Source organism: Macrobrachium nipponense, chromosome 7 (genome assembly GCF_015104395.2).
Source record: "Macrobrachium nipponense isolate FS-2020 chromosome 7, ASM1510439v2, whole genome shotgun sequence".
Lineage (NCBI taxonomy): Eukaryota > Metazoa > Arthropoda > Malacostraca > Decapoda > Palaemonidae > Macrobrachium > Macrobrachium nipponense.
In genome coordinates this window covers 41,539,497-41,552,664 of record NC_061109.1, presented here as the reverse complement: position 1 = coordinate 41,552,664, position 13,168 = coordinate 41,539,497, and the positions used below count along the sequence as shown (strand labels likewise).

At 36.5% G+C, this 13,168-nt stretch overlaps 1 protein-coding gene across 2 annotated transcripts in view; it reads right to left on the bottom strand.

The window, feature by feature from the left end:
• Nucleotides 1-2,805, bottom strand: part of LOC135217513 (U11/U12 small nuclear ribonucleoprotein 48 kDa protein-like) — a 251,591-nt gene extending 248,786 nt beyond the window's left edge. The window contains exon 1 of one of the 2 annotated variants that reach the window (XM_064253468.1): nt 2,606-2,805. In XM_064253468.1, coding sequence (XP_064109538.1) covers nt 2,606-2,734 — 129 coding nt within the window. In that variant the 5' untranslated portion in view covers nt 2,735-2,805. The remainder of the gene's footprint in view (nt 1-2,605) is intronic. The other variant, XM_064253469.1, reaches the window with a different exon arrangement.
• Nucleotides 2,806-13,168: the final 10,363 nt, after the last annotated feature.

Genomic DNA, 13,168 nt, shown 5'->3' with positions numbered 1-13,168 from the left:
AAAACATGTTTTATGAAGAGCGTCACATGCTCATTTTAGTTCGTATGGGGCTTTCATAAGGTAGAATATCACAGCAGGCCAAGCAGGCCACCTACAATCAACACCTAGCCACCCTCCGAAAAAGTACATTATAACGCGTCCTGACACCGGAGATGGACATCAGTCGCGACTTCTTGTTGGTGAAAAACGGAGCTAAAGACCTCTACTCTCCTTTCGAAGTAAGTATTTTCTCCAAAGTTAGAAATTAAGGCCAAATTTTAAGATTTAAACAGAGGGTACTGAAAGGGTGGCCTACTGCAGTGGAAATCTCACCAAACCAAAAGCTTTAGAATTTTTACTTACAACCTAAAATGTTTTCGAAGATTGACGCTATCTGATGTTTACGGAGTCGCTTGTGTCAACAAACTTCCCATTTCATGTGCTAAATCTGCACACCACTTGTACCCATAGACGCTGGGGCACTTTCATCACAACAATCGTAAACCCACCTCTTACCAGCACTTATTCGTACTTATTCAAGGGGACTACGGCATTCTTTGCGGCGTTTTGCGCTCTTCAATTGTTTATCATGTTGTCAATTGGTATGTTTTTAACCCTCCAAACTAGGTAATAACAGCATCACAAACCGTGGGAAATAAGTGAAATTAGCGTATCTATTTGTAGTATATATACATATTAGAGCAATTTTATCATTACTGCATTACTATGACAACTAGAATTCATCGAAACAGTTTGTAAATGCATCGGCGTATGTGTGACGCTCCACTAGATTGGCAACGATGAGCCATTTTTCCTCACGTCGTCTGCTCGTAAGTACATCCGAAACATTTGTAATTTTGGGGGGTTAATTTGGTTGCAAAAAAGGGATAATGGACATGAATTAAATAAACATTTTGAAGTAGAGTTAAACTAAATATTGAGTAAAGTAAACAATTAAGGGAATAAAGCTTTGCATCTCATAATCAGTGTTGTCGTCTGCTGCTCGTAACTTTGTTTACGGAGTGAGTGCTTAGGAAACACGAACAGCAATGTGGTTCGAGTGCACTGTGGAGTGAATTAAGACCAAAATGTGTATAATTACAATCAAATAAGGACTGTGGAGTTTCAGTTGTGATGGCAGTAAGGATAAAACCACTGATTACAAGGTAAGAATGAATTCAGCTCCAACCATCCAAACCCCGGGAATAACAAGTTTCATACTTTCACTAATATAGGCAACAAAATGTTGTTTTATTGTGCTGATTACAACTGCAATCTTGAGTAAGATCAATAAACGTTACATACATACGCTAACATTGTTCAAATGAGTGCTGGGAAGGCTGGGGAAAGATGGTGGCCGTCACTGATGAGAACCGTCCATGCAAAACGTAGCCGCCATATTGGATTTCAAAACTGCCTTGAAAACATATTTTACGAAGAGCTCACATGCTTATTTTAATTCGTATGGGGCTTTCATATATCACAATATGTTGACGAAACTTCAGTCTTTTAAATGGTATGCTTAGAGTTGCAATTGTATTCATGTTTCACCAATTAAATATCGAGTGAATAAGACCCGTCCACCGTGATGAGGGTTGGCCTGTCGTGATATTCTACCCTATATCACATTATGTTGACGAAACTTCAATCTTTTGAATGGTATGCTTAGAGTTGTAATTGTATTCTTGTTTCACCACTTAAATATAGTGAATAAGACCCAGCCAGCTTGATGATAGTGGATCGTCCGTGATTGTTTACCCTAGTAAGTAAAATTTTGAAAGCATCATGGAAGGTAAGTTTGCAGTGCGCATGGCTAGACTTTCATTAACTTGTGTTTAACCAGAAATTACGTATGGCATTATTTTGTGACTTGAAAGAAAATACGTACTTACTTTGAGAGGAAAGTAGAGGTCTTGATCTGTTGTTTCCACGCTGGTTGGGTTATGATACGTGCTTCAATTCAGGATACTGGAAGTGCTAAAGTTATTTTTTGGGAAAGTGTCTGCCTGTCCGCGCAGCGATGCAATACCCTACTTTCCAGTCTTGTGGGACGAGTAGCTTCAGGACAGATTTTGCAAACGTAACTAGGCTATACCTAACTTCTCCTAGACTGACAGGTCCATACCTAACCAAGCCATGCCTTCTTATCCTGACTTGGGGCGTCGCTTGTTTGTTTGTTTGTTTGAATGGTGTTTAAACGTTGCATGGAACCAGTGGTTATTCAGCAACGGGACCAACGGCTTTACGTGACTTCCGAACCACGTCGAGAGTGAACTTTTATCACCAGAAATACACATCTCTCACTCCATAATGGAATGGCCGAGAATAAAACTCGTGACACAGAGATGGTACGCCAACACCATACCAACCACGCCACTGAGGCGCTTCGTGACCTGGCATTTGGGAAACCCGGTCCACTCCCAAGAAGGTTACAGTAAACATCGGCGTCAATGGGTTTACCTAGCTTCCGACCGGAGGTACCTAGTAGTTCCCCTCATTTCTAAAAGAAAAATAACTTACATTAAAAATGACGTTGAATTATGCTAACTTACTAGGTAGACAGTATCTTGCCTAGCCTACGTCATAACCTGGACCAAGCATACCTACTAGCTAGGTTTGCACCTACCAAAGGTTCTTCGGTTTCCAAAGGTGTCGTCCATCCAATTTGCTGTGTGAAATTACTTATGATAGCAGTAGCATTGCTGATGTAGTTTTGTAAGTTAGCAATGTACGGCTCCTTTGAAAAATTCGACATTGCTGTGAAATAATTGTATCAATCATAGGTAGATGGTATAAATAGTGTAGTAGTACTAGTAGTAGTAGTAGGTGGGATATTTCTTTGAAACAGCTCTCTTGCTTGTTTTTATTCCTCCTTTGTTTGTGTTTGAGTTTCTTCTTTCTGATATACCACATTTCTTTTATAAAATCTTTCCTATTCTCCACTTCTTCCCTCAGTAGATCTATCAATAAGAGTATATTTGCTACTAATTCCTCTTTATTTTCTTGATAGGGTTGCTGCATAAAGCTATATCTATTTCTAATCTCATTGTATGGATGGATGGATGTATGATATTTAGGGCTAAAGCCCAGGCACTGGGGCCAAGAAGGCCATTCAGCGCCGTAATGAAGGTTAGATAAGTTCAATTATGGTAAATGAATGAATGAATTAGTGAAAGAAATGATTCATAAAATTAAACGTGACTAATAAATAAATTAAAAATATGAATTTTAATGAATGGAGTAATATATATTTAAAATAGTTTAATGTCTTTAAAAATCTGTATATGATTTATAAAAATTTATCTAAATATTATTAAAAATTTCTATACACTTTAAAAAGGAGATGAGAGCAGAAATGTCTGCTTCATCTCCCAAGATATTTGAGAGGGATTTTACCCTGGAAATATCTTTCCCTTTGGTTAAAATATCTGGGGCAAACCATCAGAATGTGCTTCACTGTTTGTATCTCGTCACAGCAAGCACACAATGGTGGGCTGCTTCCTTCTAAAATAAATTGATGGGTTAAATAAGTGTGCCCAATCCTTAACCTCGTTAAAATAACCTCTGCTCGTCTGTCAAGCTGAAATGACGAAGGCCACGGCTGTATATTTTTCCTAATACTTCTGTACTTACTGTTATTGGCAAGAAGAGGAGAAGTCCACCTTTCTTGCCACTTACTTAATACAAAAGACCTAATAGGACCTTTTAGGTCTGTATGAGGCACTTTCCTGAAGGTTGCTTCTGGCAGAGCGCTAGCAGCTTTTGCTTCCCTGTCTGCAGTCTCGTTTCCGTGAATCCCCACGTGAGAAGGAACCCAACAGAAGAAACCGACTTACGCAGACAATAATATACGAAAAAAGTGACTCCTGAAGCTTTTGGATTAATGGATGAAAGCTATTAAATCTTTTGATAGCTTCTAAAGTGCTTTTAGAATCAGAGTATATGACAAAATTAGTGTCACTACTTTGAAGAACTAAGTCTAGGGCAGAGACTACGGCTGTTAATTCGGCAGTGAATATTGATGCAAGTCAGGTAATTTAGCTGTATATGCTGTATCACCAAGGATAACAGCACACCCAACACACTATCTGACTTTGATCATCTGTATAAATCTTCACATAATTGGCATGGGTAACGTCGTGCTCTAAGAATTTTCCCTAATCTCCTCTTCAGTACAATCCTTCTTCTTAAATGATTTCTTGCATACCAATGCTTCAGGAATAAGCCATGGATGATTTACAGGATGTTTTACTTCCAGGACTTTTCTGGGATTTGAGATGGTTATCCCTAACATCCTCATTCAGTCGAATTTGGAATGGTTTAGAAGCTCTTGTACCAGAGAAAATTCCGCGAGTCTGTTTCCTTAAGTACTTCAAAGGAAGGGATTTTTGGGAGCACTTTTCATTCTAGCCACGTATCGCAACCCTAGCTCTTGCCTTCTTAGATCTAGGGGAAGATGATCTGTGTCGACATATATGCTTTCAACAGGAGAAGCTTCTAAAAGCCCTGAGCATATTCTCACCCCCTTGTTCTGTACAACATCCAATTCCTTTAGCTTGGTTTTTTTAACAAGCTGAGGAATAGATCTGACAGCCATAGTCTAGCTTGGAGCGACACAGTGAGTCATATAGCCTCAAAAGAGGGATCAGCCCCCCAACTAGCCAACAACCTTTAAAATATTCAAAGATTTTTTCACATTAATCTTTAGGGCATTTATGTGGCTGGCCCATGTTAGTTTGTGGTCAATAATCATCCCCAGAAATTTTACTTCACTTTCATAAGGAATGATAGATCCTCTTAAACTAAGTGTGGGAACTTCTTCCACACGCCGGCATCTGGTAAATCTTACTGCAACTGTTTTGGAAGAGGAGAATTTAAACCCATTCTCATCAGCCCACTTAGTAATTGCGTTAATAGAACCTTTGCAGATGTTTACATACTGACAATGAATCATATCCAGTGCAGTATATTGCAAGGTCATCAACAAAAAGTGAGCATTTAACAGGAGGCAAGATTTTTTCAACCACACTATTTATTGCCACTGAAAAGAGTGTTACACTTAAAACGCTTCCTTGGGGAACTCCTTCCTCCTGCACAAAAGGTTGGGAGAAAGAGTTTCCCACTTTTACCTTAAAAAATCTGTCCGTTAAAAAGGAATATATAAATCTGATCATTCTTCCACATATGCCATCTTGTGCATTTTTTCATGATGCCAATTCTCCAGGCAGTGTCCAATATGCCTTTTTCGAGGTCAAAAAATACTCCAATGGTCTGACATTGTTTTGGCGAATCCTTGCTGGATTTGGTTGGTCAGTCAGCAACGGATCAAGGTGGAGCGGTTTTTCCTGAAACCAAATTGAAATGATGATATTAATCCTTTAGTTTCTAAGTGCCAAACTAGTCTAGTATTTATCATTTTCTCCATCAGCTTACACACACAGCTGGTTAGAGCTATTGGTCTATAGCTGGTGGCTAGGGAAGCATCTTTATTAGGCTTTTTAACTGGAACAACTATGGATATTTTCCAGTCGTTGGGTAAAATTCCAGTTTCCCATATTTTGTTTAAAATCTTCAGTAAATATTTTTTGGCATCGTCTGGGAGGTGTTTTAGCATTTCATATATGATTGTATCCTCACCTGGAGTTGTGGATTCACTAGATAAGAGCGCCTCCCGTAATTCTCTCAAGGAAAACCTGTAGTTGTATGTCTCATTGTATGCTGGACAGTAAAGTAAGAAATGTTCTGAATTTTCATTTTGTTCCTTACAGCATAAACATTTTGTATCTTCTTTTATACTATTTCTTTCACTTAATCCTAGTATAACTAGTCTGGCCCTACTGATCAGCTTGTTTTTTCATACCTGATTTCTTCTCTAATGTTTTCTTTATATTTTCTGTAGATTCTTAACGTTGACTTTTCATTCATTTCTTTCTGCCATGTTTTTCTGTCCCAATTGTTTATTATTTCTCTTAATTGTTTGTCTTTAACTTCTTCAATTTTACTTAAGTTTATGTTTAGTTCTTTCATGTACTATTTTACTTGCATTATCCAGGTTTTTTTTTCATACTGATCCATGGTTATCTCATATAGAGCCTATTTCCACCACTTTTCAGTGTGTGTTTCAGGTAGAATAGTTTATTCTTGATATCTCTTGAGTGGCAGGAAGAGGCCCCTATTTCAGATCTTAACGCACAACTTGCTGTGTAACTGGGCGCTGTTAAAATTGCTCTATATACTTGATTGTCTATCTTCTGTAGTTCATTTATAGTTTTCTTGTCAAGTTTCATGACTTCCATGGCATAAATGAATGATGGCATCGCTAGTCCTTTCCAGTACAATTTTCCTATTTCTACTCTGCTACAGCTTTTATTGATGACTGCATTAGCCATATTTGCCATCTGCTTTGCTTCAATTTGGGCCCTTTTTATCTGTTCTCTGAAGCAGTCTTTCATGTTGTTGAGTGTCACTCCTAGGTATTTAATATTCTTAACTATTTTTATTCCTTCTATGTGCTCCATATTCTCCACATCATCGATACTGTACCAGTCGTTGTATATTAGTATATTACTCTTGTCCTTGTTTATGTTTAAGCCACATTCACTTGCAATTTCCATAAGGGTTTTCATTGATTTTGCCATTTCTTCTAGTGTGTGTCCCAGTATTAATCCATCGTCTGTATATAATAGTGCCACTCCTTATTACTTCATTTCTAAAACCTTTTGTTGTATTTTCTAATCTTTCTATTATCAGGTACGTTATTAGTAGAAAAAATACGGTTGAGCCATTGCATCCCTGTCTTATTCAATTAGTTACATTTAGCTTTTTTTTAAATATATAAATTATCTATTCCTCTCCTTCGTGCGGTAAAGCCTGATTGCAGTTAATTCGTTTTTCCTATATTTCTAATATGCTTTTCTATTTTGGTTTTCAGGATCCCCATGAAAATTTTATATGATGCATTTGTTAGAGCAATTGGCCTCAGATCTTTGACTGTGGGGTTTTGTTTTTTGGGCGTAAGTGTTGTTTTATACTTAAACCAGCTTCTCGATCTGCGTTTTCCTGCCCTTCAGTATGCTGTTTAAACATTCTGCCAATTATTTTTGAAGGTTGTTCTTTTGTAAGAGTAGTCTGAACAGAACTAGCTTTATTCCATCTGGCCCTGGTGCTTTATTTGCCTTCATTTTCTCAAGTTGATTTTTCACATCTTCTTCTGTTATGGTGATTTCTTCCACGGGTTTAATCTCTGTCAGATCGTACACTCCATGCACGTGTTCCCTTAAAGATATATGGTATTTCATCTGCTGTCCTAATTTTTTCACTATTTCTTCCATGGCATGTTTGTACTGTTCTTTCTTGCTTTCATTCCATATCTCTCCTATTTTGTTTTCTTCTTTTTGGTATATTGTTTCCCAGAATTTTACCAGCTCTTTCCCTAGGGTTTCGTCCTTCATCTCTTACTTATTTTCATCGAATATTCTTATCCATTCTTTTTCTGATGTGGTCTTTCCTCTCAGCATGTCTATATATTCCCATATTTTCCTGTATCTGTCTTTATCATTCATTATCTCATTTCTAACCTTTTCTTCATATTCTTCATATGCTTTCTTTATTATTATCTGCCCTTTTTGTTTTTGTTTAAGATATGCTTCTTCATAGTATCTTTTTTCTTCTATTCTTGTGGCTTTCCTTTTTAATTTGTTACATACCCTTCTTTGGCTTATTTCTTTCTTTATTTCTTTTGTGATCCATACTGGCTCTATTTCTTCTTGCTTTCCTTTCTTTAACTTTCTTTTGATTATCTTCTCTAGGTTATTTGTTTTTGCTTCCCTCATTGTTTCTTCCAACTGGGTTAGATCTCATTTTCTGTCTTGTTGGCTTATTTTATACTCTATATATTCAAGGTATTTCCTGGTAGACTCTTCTGAAACTTTCAAATATTTGATTTCTTTTGTTTCATTTCTAAAGGTTTTCCTTATTTTAGTGTTCATTCTGAATTGGAAGTGGTAGCAGTAGTAATGTGAATCTCGGGAGACCGGTTGACTAGCATCGGCACCTCCTAACGATCGTATTCTGAGTTGTTTTTTCTTCTTCTTTTTACTTTCTTGTATTCTTTTTTATCTTCCACTTTCTGTGTAGCGTATGTTTCTTCTCTTTTCTTTTTCTGTGAGCAAGAATTTCCCTGCCTGGTTTTTCTCACTTTCTTAATATAGTTGTCTTAGCTCTTCATCTTACACTTTCTTCCCCAAACTTCTTGCGTCACAATTTGACCTCCATGTAGTATTTTCCGTATAGTTTAGAATAGAAAATTCACTCTAGCACTGTAAAGAGCTTTTGCTAGCGTTGTATCATTAACTCTATCTTTACTTTTTGTTTCTCTTGTTCTGTAGATTTATCCATGACTAACTGATGGCCTCTCCCTTCCAGTTTTTTTTTTCTTTCTTTTTACTGTGCATTTCTCTTCATTTCCTCTTCCTTCATCCTCCCGAGTTACCTTTCGTCTCTCTTCATAACTTCCATATATCTATATACCTTTTTCCATTTATTTTTCTCAATTTGAGGAATTACTCTCACAACGCTTTTATTTTCTAATGTTTTTATGTATTCACTTGTTTCTGTGCTATTTGTCTTTTAATATAGTTATTAGTGTCTGTCTCATAAGAAATTATTGATTGATTATCACATGTGAAAACCAAATATATTCGGATGCCCATATATTTTGTAAAATATGTACGACTATATTGCATGACATAATAAGGGTGAAAAAAACACATTTACTCGAGACTGTTGTAGCACGTACTATATAGTATCTGTGGTGGAGTTAGCACCAAAAGGTTGGTTTTACAGAAAGACGAAGTCTTTTGACATAAACGTCTACCGACGTTTATGTCAAAACGCAGTATAATTACTGTTTTAGTTATGATAATTTATTTGTCCTTATAATATATATTAATAATTATTTATATTAATAATATATTATATCTATATATATATATATATATAAATATATATATATATATATATATATATATAATATATATAAATTGAAATTGCTCTTGGTGATTGTATTGCGCATATCACGTATGGTAAGTTTTCTTTGTTTGTATGGTGCTTTTACGTTGCATGGAACCAGTGGTTATTCAGCAACTGGACCAACGGCTTTACGTGACTTCCGAACCACGTGGAGAGTGAACTTCTATCACCAGAAATACACATCTCTCACTCCTTAATGGAATGGCCGAGAATCGAACCCGCGACCACCGAGGTGGGACGCTAATACCATGCCAACCACGCCGCCGAGGCGCTCGTATGGTAAGAGTTGAAGGTGTTATTGGATCTTGTTTGTGCCTCTCGCCAGAGAAGCCATTAGGAGAGGTCAAGAGATCGGGAGGGGAAAGGAAGGGTAGTAGTTCGCCCCTCTGGTCTCTCCTTTGCGTGCCCCTCTATGGGTGTGTATGCGTATGTGCGTAGTACACTGAGAGGGAGTGACATCGCCCAAAATTGTATTGGCACACACCACCAATTAATTCACTACATTTAATAAATATGTTGAAATTGCACACTGTTATAATTGGAATTTATTTGTGACAACGAACTTGACGTTTTTTATGTTCATGAAAACCTTCCAAGACAGTTCTGCTTCTTGGTAATTATGTAACTTGTCTCTTTTTCCCCCAACAAAACCCGAATGCAGGACGGAACCAACAGCTTCTTGCTCTTCTTGGCTCAACTTTTGAGGTGACCAGTCACCTAGTGTTGGGTAGTGATGTGTGTGTGGATTTAGAAAGGGCGATGGCCCTGATTCTTTTAATTTTGTTGTAATTTGTTTCTTTTAAATGCCATTGATTTACAATTCCCCTTGAGTGATTAATTTCATTTGTCACTTATATGTTACTACTCTTTGATGTACTTAACCTTTAGTTATTAAATTAAATTTAACTCTACAATATTCCTCAATTTTATTTCTTTTTTTCTTATGTTTCAGTTTTGTGGATGGCGAATATAAATTGATCTGATAAACCTTTATTGTGTCCATACTTTAAGGTTATGCAAATAACTTTCAGAAACGAGATAACACAGCGGTCCTCTAAGGTCTGAAAATCAACCCGTGAGTACTCGCGTCTACAAGGACTGCTCAGTAAGTGAAAGTACTTAATGGTGGTACTCTTCATTAATGATATTGGTGTGTTATCGTCGTTAATAATGAATTGGGTTGAGAGATATCTCCCGGTAATTTAGAAACCGCAAAGGGAGTTTTGTGGAGTTGTTACGTAAGGCTTTTAGCGGTTTTTCTCGACAAATTTATTACGTAATTGGAAAATTAATACAAAGAGTAATTTTCTTATTTTAATGAAACCTTCAACTAAGAAATTGAATAAGATATAATAAAATGGTTTCATGTATTACTGCTTAAATTAAAACCAATGCCGTTGTTGCTGCTGTCGAAGATGATCGCCTTAAATGGAGGTCAAAGCGATGGTCAAGCATTTCCAACTTCCAATTACCATTCTCGAGAACCCCTAAAGGCAATGGTCCACTTTGCCATTAAGTATATTACTTGTATACAACAAGCCAAATTTACAGTAAGGCCGAACGAATAACCACCTCACAACCCATACTGTCCGTGTATGCTGTTTATAAATGCAACAAATCACAATTGCTGTGCTGGCTCTTGATAAGGCTTCCAAGTAGAAGGTAACGTAAGATGCGGATCCATGGTACCGATCACTTATTTTTTCACCATGTCGATAAAGAGGTAAGTAAATCCAATGTTGTCACTGGTGAAAATGGCTAAGAACTGCCTTCATTTTCATTAAAAGCCGCCCACTTCTCCTTTCTGTAAGAAATGTATAACGAGCAGCAAATCTCTTCAACGACCCAAACCATCTTAATTTTTAACAGGTTATTAAGGAATTGTCATCATTTTATGTAAACAAAAAGTATTAAAACACTAAAAATGCAAGTTAAAAATAAAACAATCATTTACAAACTTACCAAATCACCATATTAAAAAAAAACCAGAAAACAAAAAACAACTTAAGTGTTATTTTTTCAACACTCCCGGGAAAAAAATCAAATTTTACATAAGAATTATGTAAATTTGATCAAATAAAGAAAAAAAATATAATTAGTCTGAAATATCATCGTTTAGAATGCTTTTGAATTTTTGCCGTGATATCTCAGCAGCTTTTCTCAGTGGACGTTTTCTAGAAACGTCCATGCCTGGAATCTCTTCTTTCGATGCTACAGCATCCTCATCATCATCATCATCATCAGATGCTACAGCATCCTCATCAGACTCCAGAAGTAACATGCCTTTTAGTTATTTCATTGGTTTTACCCTTCAGAACTTTTGCAGCAGTTACCTCTCCGTTGATATTCTTGAAAACTTCTTTGACAATTCCCATAGGATAATTAACAGGTTTATATCCATCATCCTTAATCAGCACAATATCGCCGATACTGATTTGTTTATGGTTTACAGGAGCATATCTATCCATCTTATCAGTAGCTTGTTTAATTAAAGTGTTCATGAATTCCCGATGACAGATTTCCAGCAAGTTAGTTCTAATGTGTTTCAGCTTCTCATAAGATGTTTTAATTTTATGTACAACATCAAAATCAACCTGAAAATCCTCATCAAAAACAGAGTCAGCTTGTAATGCAGGAATAATATTCAAAGAGACCAATGAATATCCATGAATAAGTTCCTCTGGCGTTATAGGGGTTGGTACATTATTAGAACAATCTTTTAATGCTTCTTTGAATGCATAGGCCTTCTGTTGATCAAATGTACAGCATGACAAACAAGATATTCAAAATCCCTAAATTCAATTACATTATTTCTGATTGACTTCCGTATCATATTCAAAAGAATGCAGTGACAAAGCACGCAAAAATTCTTCAACTGTCATATCCATACAGATCTTAAGATTAACTGCTCGTGTGAACATGCATGAAATAACAAGGATCCAAACCTTGACTTTATCTTTCCCTTGTCTCACATAAAATGGACCACAATAATCAAGGTATACATTACCAAAAGGTTTATCAGATGGACTCAATCTAAATTCCCTATAGGCTGATTGATTAAGTTTGACAGGTCTTTGGTTATATCTCCGGCATACAACACATTCCTTCAGAATCCTCTTAACTGTAGAGAAGAATTTTGGTATCCAGAATTTCCTACGTAATTCTGTCAAAAGGGCATAGCAACCAGCATGTTTCAAAAGCAAATGTTCATCTAATATAATAAGTTTTGTTAGAATACTCTCTCTTGATAAAAGAATAGGATAAGTTTGGTTGGTTACACTGCGCTTCTCATTAAATTTACAATTCACTCTTATAAATTATGAGTGTCTGGATACAAATTCAACTGTGATATCAAATTAGGCATAGCCATCTTGGTTTTAGAGTTACTACTTCAATAGTCAATAACATCTGGAAAATTTATTTGTTGATCCCTAGAGATGATTTGAGTCAAAGCCACAGAGCGGAGGTCCTACTTATCAAAGCCATGTGACTTGTTTATAAACCCTTTCCATCGATCCCAGCATTCCAGAACTTTCGCAAGTATAGATATCAACTTATCCATATTTGAGTATCTATCTAGAGGTATTAAGTGCTCTAGTTTTACAGTTTGGCTTTCTTTTACACTGGTCGATGCACTATATGCCTCAATGGTTTCTAAATTCTCGACCATTGGTACCTTAAAACCTAAAATGTCACTTTTACTAGCTTGATCGAGATCACGTATATTGGGACCCTTATGGTAATTAGACTTCATTAAACTTTTGAATGACAGACATCGTGTAATTTTGTCAGCTGGGTTGTCCATTCCACTAACGAATGAGAATCCAACACTTCTCCCCTCACATAGCTTTGTTATATGATTCAGTTTGTTCATTACGAACACTGACCTTTTCTGCATTTTATCAAACTTATGAGAAAAGGACTTAAGCCACGACAGGGCAACAAAACTATCTGAGAATAGCCCCAAGTCAACTATTTTGATGGGCACCAGGCACTGTGTGCCACTCAGTTCATTATAGGTATCCAACAAAACCTCTGTACCCAAACATATAGCCTGTAATTCGAGTGAAGGAATGGACTTTTCATGCAGTTTGGATCCAATGAGTCTGTTTTTCGCTAATACAAAGCTTCTTTCACCACTTCTCATATTGCATAAATA